The sequence below is a fragment of the Scomber japonicus genome, chromosome 3 (assembly GCF_027409825.1).
Source record: "Scomber japonicus isolate fScoJap1 chromosome 3, fScoJap1.pri, whole genome shotgun sequence".
NCBI lineage: Eukaryota > Metazoa > Chordata > Actinopteri > Scombriformes > Scombridae > Scomber > Scomber japonicus.
This window is the reverse complement of record NC_070580.1, coordinates 8,223,865-8,236,323: the sequence shown is the minus strand read 5'-3', so window position 1 is coordinate 8,236,323 and position 12,459 is coordinate 8,223,865. Positions and strand designations below refer to the sequence as shown.

At 38.9% G+C, this 12,459-nt stretch overlaps 1 protein-coding gene across 1 annotated transcript in view; it reads left to right on the top strand.

The window, feature by feature from the left end:
* Positions 1-9,169, top strand: part of LOC128355073 (contactin-4) — a 41,220-nt gene extending 32,051 nt beyond the window's left edge. The window contains exons 19-21 of the mRNA XM_053315247.1: positions 5,746-5,926; positions 7,951-8,063; positions 8,897-9,169. Of these exons, the coding sequence (XP_053171222.1) occupies positions 5,746-5,926; positions 7,951-8,063; positions 8,897-9,169 (567 nt within the window). The remainder of the gene's footprint in view (positions 1-5,745; positions 5,927-7,950; positions 8,064-8,896) is intronic.
* The last annotated feature ends 3,290 nt before the right edge of the window (positions 9,170-12,459 follow it).

Below are 12,459 nucleotides of genomic sequence, written 5' to 3'. Positions count from 1 at the left end.
CACATTAGACAAAGCTACTCTCACTGGCATTACCCTGGCCTTCAGCACCACCGGAGAGTGGGAGTTATCTCTGTACAGAATATGTCCTTCAACTCCACCATAAAACAAATTTCAAGGACTGCCCTTTTCAATTTCATAACAAATTCAGGACCATCCTGTCTCAAAAATATTACAGAAAACTAGTCCACACTGAACATGTCTCTAAGGACCCTGCTAGAACACTGTGCCCCCAGAATGCAGGCTTACTTGTGGTTCCTCAAGTCTCCAAAGTAGAATGGGAGGAAGAACCTTCAACTATGCGGCTCCTCTCCTATGGAACCATCTTCTAGTCTTGTCTTGGAGCAGACACCTTCATTATATTTAAAAGTAGGCCTAAAACTCTTCTTTGATAAGGCTTATAGATAGGGCTCTCTCATGCTTGCCTTGGACCACCCCTAGCCCCTGAGCTTCTCTGTCCCCTGCCTCTCCATCTGTAAAAATAATTAATTCATGTTTTTAACTTGGCTTTTTCCCTGGAGTTTTTGTGCTTCCTCGTCTCCCTCTTTCCTCCCTCCCTCTCTCTCTCTCAAGGCAAATGGCCGCCCACCTAGAGCCAGGTACTTTTTGAGGTTTCTTCCCATTAAAGGGGAGTTTTTCCTTACTGCTGTCACCAGGGGGGGTGTTGGGTCTCTGTAAATGAAAGGGTATGGTCTTGACTCTATATGAAAAGTGTCATGGGATGGCTTTTGTTGTGATTTGGTTCTATATGAATACATTTGACTTGGCTTGGCTTTTAAAATGTGACATATTTCATATTCAGTAAGGTATTCAGTTTCAGGATTTCTTCTGCTATAGAAATCTCATACTAAGAGTTTGACATTCAATCAAAAGAATGGAAGAAATGTGTCATTCAATTTCAGCTTATAGTTTCGTAAAAGTAATGGATCAGGTCAGTGCTCTTTCAGCCCATGTCAGAAATACTGATAGATCATGTAGGTACTGTAGAACATAATGTTGCTTCAGAATGACACTTATAATAATGCAATATCCACACTAGGTGATATAAGATGCATTTAGATGAGTACCGTTAACAGGTCTTTTCTCGCTTGGATTTCCAGTCATGGGCTAACCCTAACCACTTGTTTTGCTGTAATGATCTTAGTCGTGCACTTATACAAACTCATGGTCAACCCTGTTCTCAAATGTAAGTAGTGGCCACCAGGTATAGTATTGCCGGAGGCTTTGTCACATTATGGACATAATTTAATCTTGAAAACATCCAGGGAGGCACGTTTCTTATTGGCTTGTTTCACTGCAATTAGACTGATGGGTGCACCAATGGGCTGGTGGGAATAAATAATGTCATTGCCAATGTGTGTGTGTTAAAAACTGATCAGGAATGCCCCGTTTTGTAATATCAGTTTGACCTTACTTAGCCAAGATCTATAAATATGGAGGCACATATAGCAAGTTGCAAGTTTGAAAGGGCCATTAACTCAATGTAAAAAGCCCCCAAGTTGAATTACTACATCTCAGAAAGAGATGAAGTTTGGAGAAGAATATTTGAGAGCATTTGGAGAATTACATAGTAAGAACCAGAGTAGTGAATGCACTTTAAAGTTCTGTACTCTCAAATACTGAACATGGCAGCAAACCTCCATTAGTAAATTTAACAGGCCCTTTGTAAATAATTGTGTACAGATTAATATAGTAAGACAGTTGAAAGAAATGTATACACATTAGGGGCTATATGAATAACACTTGATTGCAAAGGTCTCATATAGTATATATTTTACTTTGGTCTACTTTGTATTCCAGAACTGGAATACAAAGTTTTGAACCTGTCTTCTGGAGGCACTCCTCAAATAGCCTCCTTCTGTTTTTGGTCCTGAATCCTCTCATGAGGATAGCCACATCCTCACAAGAGGCCTCTATGAGTCTCTGAGTCTAGCCAAAGAGTGAGGGAGATGGTGAAACTTGAGAGCAGATCTCATTCATAATGTCCTGTCTATACAGTGTGCCAGATCACTGTGCTTCAACAAAATTCACTTCATCAGCGGATTTTAATTGCTATGTTTCCAGACAATCTTTCACTATAGATTCTTCTGATGTGTTATGCATTGCAAACAGTGACTTAATTCTGTGAAACATGCTCCCTGGGTTGTATATAGGTTATATTTCATTCTACTGTAGAACCTATGTATAGCAAATTTCCATTAAAACAAATTAACAAAAGAGCAAATGAAGAATCAAATTAATAAGTAGAAACAATATTGTAGTCTAAACTGATAAAAAACCTTTATTGCCAATTCCCAGAGGCTGAGCAGCCAGCTGTGGAGTAGAAAGCCCAGAAAGCTCTCATATGACAGTCTGTTCCAGCATGGTATCAGCCCTAAAGGGCTCTTCATACAAGGTGGCCAACAAATACCATTTAGGTAGCAGTGCCTTTGATTTTAGTGAAGTATCTTTTAAAATGTCTACTTGATGTATTACAAGATGATTGACTCTTGTCATGATTTCTCTTGCTGGGGATAAGTAGATGACTGTTGTGTCCCTTTATAGATACAGAAACATTACATACTGTATAAACCGCCCCAGTAGCAGGTTAAAGAAAAGTACCTTTAAATTTACAAACACAAGTCACCTTTCTCTGCAGATTTGCCATGACGTCTTACTGAACCGCACCATTCAGACGATATTATGTTCTTCTTGAAGAAGCCATCACTCCTCAGTGGCATTTTCGTCATATACCACTTTGGTTAGGCTATTTGAAAGGTATGTGACTGACAGAAAGGATAATGATTCATCACCACACCCCCTAATTTATGTCCCACTTCACCCAACTTATTGGTTTATACTGCGATTTCACCTATATGAACAAAAATAGCAGGAGCACTTAGATACACCTTCACCTACTCATTATAGAAGATGTAAATACACCTCCAAGTCTTCACAAACTTAGAAAGTTAAAAATACTTCAGTAAACGTAACCTCTCAGCAGCACTTCAAATTTTTGAAACCTATACACTATGGGATTTAGAAATCTCTGATGTTAGCAAGATTATCCCATTATGGACTAAGGGCAAAATTGTCCTGCCCACCTGCCCTGTCTAAGTCCACCAAGTCAATTGCAATCAGCAGACAACACATGGCAGCTTCATTATTTGTCTAGACACCATGTGAGAACAATCTATACTGATATATTACAGAGCTTATTGTTGCCCTTTCTCGAAGCTCCTGACAAGATGGGGCAGGTTGGTAGTAATGCAAGTCCAACCATGGTTAGAAATTAAATATAGACGTTTATCCTCTACCAAACAAACAAGAATTACTAAATAGTAACCGACAACGCAGTGACCGTGAGGCATCTGGAGCCTCTTGGGGTTTGGGGTCCCAGGGCAGTTACCAACTTTGCTAGGTTGGTAATCCATCCTCGTATCTGAGTTGGAGAGTAATGATTTAAATGTTAATGTATCCTTTCAGCTAGTCACATTACTTGTGTCATACCTGTCAAATAGCCTAATCCAAGTGGTATATTACTGTAGTGAAACTGCCCTCCCTATCGGTGGCAACAATGTCAGAGTTACTACTACAGTGGTCCCTTGATTTGAATAAGAGGTCAACAAAAAGGGGATTTATATAGTAATTATCACATTGTTTAATTGATACTTTACACAGTAATTGAAACTCTTGGTGTTGGAAGTGACAATAGATTGCTATAGTAATTAATGCATGTTTAATTGATACACTTTGTGCTTTTAATTCTGTGTTTGGAAAGGTGATGAAAAACCAACCAACCTCTTAAAATACAAATGTATTCATGCATGTTGCAAAAATCATAGCTTGACAGCTACAGTATGTTATGACTGGACATTCCTTGTTTTGGGAAGGGGTTTCGTTAACAGTCAAGTTTCTTTCATAATAGATTTGGTTGGGTAAAAGACATAACACCTGCTTTTTCATCATCAAATGTCTTTCTGAATGTTTTTCCTGAATTACTGAGGAACATTTCTGCAGGTTTTGACTTGGTCATACTATATCTGTAACTCCCTTCAGCTGGGATGTGATAATCCACTGAAGTGGAAGCAAGTTTATGGGCATGACTATCAAGCACACACTCCAGACATATTCAGTACTATAGGGGGGATTAAATGTAACGGGGTGTTGTGTTTGTTAGTATATTTCCTTTATTGCTCTTTTATTTGTGTACATCTTAAGCTTGTTATAATGAGACCATTCAGCGAAACCACAGGGAATGCACATACACATTTGTAATACACATTATGCTAAATCAGCCATCCATTATCTCTACTAAACTCTGTTCCACTTGAAAACATGAGGAATATATCTCTAGCTTCAATGTAAAACATTAACAGTGTTCTTTGTGCTCCCACACACAAACACTGGTATTGTTAAAACACTTCGATGACAGTACGGTGCACTTTACTGCCACTGTCTCCATAAGACATTTAGATTCAGCAAGAGAGCTCAAGCCTGCTTAGACCCCTCTCTTTCAACCCTCTTCGAGAGTGTTTTTAAATTCTTAGCAGAGCTGGTGTTAAAACTTTTAATGTCTTCTGCTCAGGTATTTGAGGTATTTTCCCCAAGTGCGAGTAAAACTGCTATAATTAAACCGCTGTTGGAAAAAGGAAGGACACCCTAGATGCATCTGTTATCAGCATCTCCAGGCCTTGTCACTAATTTCTTTCCTACATAAGATCCCTGAAAACCTGTGTGCAGCCAGTTGAATAAGTGCCTACTCTCAAACCATCTGTTTGACATTTTCCTGTCTGGTTTTCCTGTCTCGTTTTAGGATCATACATGATCTCCCCATGAATACAGATTCTGACAAGCTCCTTATCCTTGTACTCTTCATTCCCATGCTGCGTTTGATATTGCTGATTATGATATACAGGATCACTTGGTGGTTTGAAAATGTGGGTTGGAGTGCCTCAGGACCTACAGTAGCTATAAGAGGGATAGCATAGAACTGCCTTTCTTCCACCTTTTAAGTTAGGCCTTATAGAATCACTGCATCAGTATATGAGAGACTTACAACTTAGTGAAATGGGGGAAAAAACTAAAAGGAGGTTCCTTTGATGTAAACTTGATCATCACTATAAATTTGTGGTCTACTACCTATTGCTCCGCTGTCATATCTTGTGTGTCAGCTGACTCAAACCTCTTTATATGTACAGGGTGTCCACAAAGTTTCTTTACAATTAAAAAAAAAATCATTATAAAAGCAATTGATGAGATATGTTAATCAGATTTGTTCTATGTACTCAGTGGTTATCAAAGTTTTTAATCACATTTGTGTATGGTGTATCGAACAAAGATACGGGGCAACGACGACCTGAAGCAAAAGATCACTGATGCCATTGCCACCATTGATGAGGCTATGCTACAGCGAACATGGCAGGAAATCGAGTACTGTCTTGATGTGCTTCGTGCAACTAATGGCGCCCATATAGAGGTGTATTAAATGATTACATCTCCACAGATGTGTCTAATTCATTTGCTTTTGTAATAAATGTGTTAAATTTTAAAGAGACTTTATGGACACCCTGTACTTCAAATCAAATGCACTATATATGTACTGTTATTCTCTCAGCTGGAAAGGTGCTGTAAATATAAGTTTTTAATAGTAGTTGGAACTTTAGTTTGTCCCATCTCAGTTGCCATACTTTCACAGAAAACAGCTCAAAAGGGTAAGGTAGGCAGTATGACTGGAGGCCTGTGGTAATGCTCATGTCTTTGGTTTAGGTTCTCTTCTGGGAGAAAGGATTTCAGCAGAGTGAAGCAGAGAGAGTGAGGGTTATCGACACCACAGCTCTACTCTCTGGCTTGAAGGGCAGCACGGTATATCTGATCTCAGTCAGAGCCCAAAACAGCGCTGGACTTGGACCCTGCAGCCCTGCTTTTAACATCACCACCAAGAAACCTCGTGAGTTGAACCACAGTACACAAAAATGTGTTTTATTCCATTTTATGGGTTTCTCACATGTCAGACTGTATGCAACCGATAACACTTATTGGTTGCTGTGGTCATTTCTACTGTCTATACCAGGGCCTCCCCAGGGCCTCCCCTGTAATACTGTATTTCTGGCACTTTAGGGGGTTTAATGACATAAAGAGGAGTTTAATTTCTATAATTAGAAACACATCATGGATGTTCTAAGACTGATATTGAATCTGAGTGTTAAAGTTCTCATATGTTTTAGACTAAAAATCTGACCAAAACATCACATACAATTTATGTAGAACATATTCTAAATAGTTTCATCACTGAATAAGTGTGAACAACACAAGTAGTTATTTTACTGCAGGAATTTGGACTCATGAGTATGTCATGGTTTTAACTGCTAAGTTAACTGCTGACAATAGACCTACACTTGACTATCTGAAAGATACCACATTCTGGTAGTAGTGGTTTATGAAGGGATCGCTTTAGTGTGGAGAGAAAGGTAGTGTGGAGAGAAAGAATGATTATAGGAACCAATAACTTGTCTAATGTAACATATAGTTTTTATATGTTTTAATATAGACTTGAAAAAAAATTGGAACCTATCATTCAACTCTGTTTTGCTGCCTTGACTTGCTTTGCTGCTATATGAAGCACTTTGTAAATACAGGTTTTACTGATGCTAAGTGCTAAATAAGACTATTGAAAATTATATATTTGAATTACTTTCAGCCTCTGACACAATTTTTTACCATAGACCATGATAGACTATAAAATTAATGGACATAGTTGCTGTGATATCATGCATTGGTTTAATGACCCATATTGAATTCTCAAGTTTGTATTTTGACTGTCGCCGTCTTGGATTTTTGGCGTTACCATTTGGACTAACTAGCACTAGCTGCTAGCTTGGTTAGCATGGAGCATTTACATTCTATGGTTAACTGTGTTAATGCTAATGCTAAGTTGTGCTAGTGAAAAACAGGCTTAATAATATTAAAATAAAATACATGTAGCAGAAAATACTGAGCATCTGGATTTTTATGTGACCAAAATGTTACAATTAACTTTCATGAATTTAAAACACACTGAATGAACGATGGCTGCAGCTCTGTGAATCTGGGGTTATGCTATGGTTATGTTACATAACCGATGTTGCCTGTGAAAGCATCTACCTGTGACTCAAAGCGGCCATGCCCTTAATTATACATAACTTTCAGCCTCACTGAAATTTATATGGGTGGGTTCAGCCCCTGTGCAGTTGAACAGGGTAGTAGTAGTTACAGAGACCAAAAACGTTTTTTGTACCAGGCTGGAAACAAGTGGCCATTTGATGAACTACACCTTTTGCCACATTTTTCAGCTCTGGAGGTTGCCACTTTGTTCCCAACTGAGAGGTTAGCAACTTTCACTGACATTTTAACTGCCATCACTGTTCACATATCAACTAACACTTTATCCATCGCGGCACTTCAAGTTTTTATCGCTTTTATTGTTCACTATTAAACTGACATTTCGATTGCTTTCATGTCTTCTTTAAATGACATGTTCAGTGCCTACCTGTCAAATGACATTTCACCAAAGTAAGTAAAAGTTCACCTCCTTTTCACCTCTTACTGCTCTGATGACAGTTCAAATGCTTTCAGCCACTTTCAGTGCTTACATACAAACTGAACTACAGGTCTTGTACTGAAATTTCACTTGATCTCAGCAATTACACTTAACCTGATTTCAAATGCTCTGTGCTGCTTCAAGGTGACCTTTTCATTTCATCCTTATTGACTGTGTTTTCACACACATAAATGAAAGGGTAATCAAAGACGTTTTTTCTGCTTTTCCTGACCTCTGTTTTTCTCCGTTGGCCTTTGTACTCTTGAAGGTTGAAGAGTTTATAGTATAAAATGAATTGAGGCTGACTGCAGAGTTAGTTTAGAGTACTGCTGGTGACAATCTGTTTATGCATTCATTTGTGAAACTTTGTGTCTATATAATTACATATCTTGCAGCACCAAGTCAGCCCCCAGGGAATATTGAGTGGAACTTGACCAACTCGAAGATCTCTCTAAATTGGGAACACGTCAAGGCGATGGAAAATGAGTCTGAGGTGACAGGATACAAGGTGAGTTTGTCAGAGTAATAACAGAAACTCTAGAACTGGGGGGAAACAAATAGAGCCTCAGCAGCTGTCATCCCAATAAATGGCTTTCTCATTGCAGTGGAAAGATAGACCTCAGCACTCCAGTGTTACATTATGGATTGTCCCTGTCTGGCCTTTCGAAATTAAAAGATCTGTTCCAGGTGATAAAATAAAAGGCGTCATGCTGCAGAGGGAATTTCAGCATCGTATTTGATTCACTTTGCATACTTGTGTGAATAAACCCACTGTTTTTGATAATGCTTTCCACAATAGATATATATTTTTTTGTTCTCCAGAGGTATGCGCCCTGCCCATTTAATGATAAACCTTTTGTGGAACTCTGTTTGTAAGGAAGCGTGCAGTGCATGTGGACAGGAATGGTTTCATAATTTGACCAAAGACTAATACTGTGAATGAATTTAGACTTTGGTCCTCTCCATGCCAAGTGTTTCTTTTGAACTATGAAATTAAACCTTTTGCTGCATTTTGGTGAAAATTAAATTACATGATTAAGTTTATAAAAAATGATCTCTGAGGTTCTGTTTTGAAGTAATGTTCCTCTATGTTGAGTCACTTTGCACTTCTCAAGGCATTTTTAGTTCATTACCTCCTTAAGAGAGAGACTGTGAATGAATAACTAAAACTTGGCTGCACACACTTCTTCCACTTTTACCATCTTGATTTGTTTTTCACACACTAATCCAATATGTTGAATGAAGTCATTCATCTGTCTGCTGAGAGGTTACATACTGTATGTATAATTTCTGTTACTATTGAAGAAAAATATGTTAACCAGGATCCACACTCATCTCCAGGTTGTGTATCGTCAGAACTGGCATGGTAGGACTACTGTACTGGAAACCAATAAGACCAGCGTAGAGCTTCAAATCCCCTCCGGAGAGGACTACCTCATTGAGATCAAAGCTCTGACCAAGGGGGGCGATGGCACCAGCAGTGGCCCCATCCGCATACCAAAGATGTCCAGTAAGTTTCAAATAGTCTGCAGCATGCAAATGAATAGAGTTGGAATTAAGCAGAGGAGCACTGGGATGGGAGCGCCGTGTGTAACTAATCCCTCGTGTGACTGATACTGTTTATCAGCTTCACCGAGCTTGAACAAAGGCTTCAGAATACACATAAAAATTGCAACAACAAAAAACTGCAGCATATGGCCAGGAAGAAAGAAACTAAATGTAGATAGTTATCTCCACCAAGAAGAGGATGTTTGTCTGTAGGCGGGATATCTCAAAAATTACACAGCAGATTACAGTGAAGTTTTGCAGTAGTCAAAGGACCTAATAGTTTGTTTGTTTTTTTTTATATTATGTTTTTGGGCTTTTTTTTTGCCTTCATTCGAAAATAGCTGGCAATGAGGCCAACAGGAAACAGGGAAAGAGAGAGAGGAGCAAATGACATGTAGTAAAGGTTCCTTGCTGGAGTTGAACCAGTAACACTGCGGTTATGCAGCATGCACTGTAACTACTCAGCTACCAAAGTGCTCCAAACCTATTACTTTTTGATATTGATAGTGCAGCCATGTGGCTACTTACAGTATGAAGCACTTACCATTTTTGGTAATAACTTCTGAACTCTGAAGTAGTAAAGTAAAATGTTTTTAAAAATCTTAAAATATTCTAACTTCCTTAGTTACCAATTAGATCACATTATTTTCCATTCACATTCATGGAATTAATGTGAATTTTTCTTCAAAAATGAAGCGATTTCTGCAAGCTAGTTCAGACAGCCTAACTGTAGCTGCTGCTCCACTCAGCTGCCATACTCCCCTCACTGTAACATATATCCAACACACCCTTATTAGCATTTAGTAGCATATAACAAAATTGACAGAAGTGGAATATAATATCACAATTGTGTTTTAATCAGTGTATAATAACCTGAAAATAAGAATTATTTGACTTAGAATGAACCCTTTATATTTACAAAGGGGTGTGTCCTTTTCCATGTAGCCCACATTGTTGTGCTGCCATGTTTCTATAGTAGCCCAGAATGGACAAACCACCTTAGGTTCTCCTGTATGCTTAAAAGAGAGGCTAAATTCCACTAAATCCTACACACTGGTCCTTTAAACCATCAGCACTGTGCTCACACTTACCTGCATGCCTTCTGCCACACCACTCACATGTTTGCTTGCGGCTATTGCACTGTCGCCGCTGTTGTTCGTTTAGTGTTTCAAAAGTAAACTCAGCTGCATATCAGCTGATTGTGTTGCTTTGAGGGGGTTTGAGGAAGCATGTTTGCATTGTGTTCCCATGCTGCTTCCTCAGGCATTGGGCCAGAGCACAGAGACTGCGATTGGCAGTCATTTGTCATTTCAGCTGCAGGAAACAACGTGTACTTGAGGGGCTGAGGCTGGAGCTTCGTGCTGCAGTGGTTAGGGATTGGCTTTAAAGTGTTCACTACCCAGAGGAAGGCAGGGATCACCGCAGTCACCAAGCTAAGTTTAATACTTGTGCTTAGATACAGTACAACATAGCCTGGATGTCAAATCTCAGTTCAGTCAGTGCTCACTGCTACCTGCTGGTATAGGGACCAGCAGGGCTCCTCAATGCAAGCATTTTACTGTAAGTGGAAAACTTAGGTGTGTTAATATTAAGTATTTGTATATTCTGGTACTTGTATTTAGCACCAGGATATTACAGACTGCATCGTTGACTCTTATCAAATCTTTAATATTCCTCCCTCTTTATTATCAGACCAGAGCAATGTCAACAATCAAACAGCAGCTTGTTTAACCCGCACTGACCATGCTTTTGTCTGTAAAAGGCGGAAAAATCGGCAATAGCAGATTATATCAGCTGTTCCTAATTAAAGTTAATTAAGTGAGTGAAATGCTGACAAACATTTAAACTAGTCTGTTATCAGGATAAAGTGCAAAATCATTTGTGAAAGAAGATGCTTCTTCTTCTTTATTGATACAATCTAGTCGATTATGTCACATCGATTTCAAAGAGTGTAATCTCGCAGTGCAATGCCAAATTATGAACCAATATAAAATGTATCACCACAATGGTTTATATCAGGACTTCCAGTTTGCTGGTGCATGATGCTTGTTACAGTAAATACAGCATGTGCCACAGTATAGGCTACAGCAGGCATGTCCGAACTATTCCATAAAGTGCCGTGTGCCTGCAGCTTTTTGTTCCAACCAATCAAGAGCACATGATTCAACCAATCAACGGTCTGAAGACTGAGATCAGTTAATTAAATGAATCAAGCCTGGTGTGATCCTGCTTGGTTGGAATGAAAACCTGCAGCCACATGACTCTTTATTGAATAGCTTTGACACCTCTTGGCTACAGTCATTGATGCTATGTATATTTAGTATCAAAGATAAATAAAAACAAATAAACTTAATGAATGAATTATATGATATAAGAATATAATTAAGTGCTTTTTTTTCTCATTTGTAATAAGTGCTATTAAACCCCCTCATAATGTTAGGTCCAAATGTTGGATGTTCTTTGACATTTTTCTCAGTGAATGAGTTTGCTCCTGTATCTTCTGTATACTGTTAACTGTTAACAAATAAACAAATATATTAAATAAAAAATATATATTAAAATATAGTACTAATAATCGTGCCCCAAAAGTAAGTATGAGCCTTGTAGCCTTTCCCATAGCTGCTCTCCCTCTGCTGCAGTCCTTCTAGTCTGTTTGTGGCCATATCTTACTACCATTTACTTTCTGCTCTTATGCTTCTCCTGGCTTCATGCTATTGATTGTGACTGGACTAATTTCCTGCTTCATCTGGCATGTGCTTTATGAGGCTTTCAGTGGTAATACAAGTTTTCACATTTCAAATATGTAGAGTGTTGGTTTTGCAGTGTAATTCTCCCTTGGGTGTTGCTTCATTTTCAGGAGGAGGGGGTAATCAGACCTAAAGCCACACTCTTTGCTAAACTAAGCTAATGCATGTATTGTCAAACATGCCTTCTCCAAGCCTTCAATTTGGGATTTTATTATTATATTGCATAGCTGAGTGCCATTTGCTGGGTTTAGATTCTTGCATCTTATTTCATTAGATAGTGTATTCCCTTCATAGTCTGAGGTGCTTAGCAGAGTTATGGCCACACAGCGGCTTGTGCTTCCACCCACACACAACTTCACTATAGCAAGTTCCCCTCTTGGCTGAGGAGTTCATGAGGAATGGCTGCTTGGCAGGTGGTGCCTAGGCCAACCACCATGTGGCCTAGCTGGCACTGGGCTCTGAATGTAGTGCGGTTTTAGGGGGGGTGAATTTGTATCATCAGTCCATACTCCTTGCTGTGTAAGATCAATGGTTCCTTGTGGGGAGCAACGAGGTCAGAACCTAGAGACCAAACACTAATGTTATACCTATTCTACATTTAAAAAATAA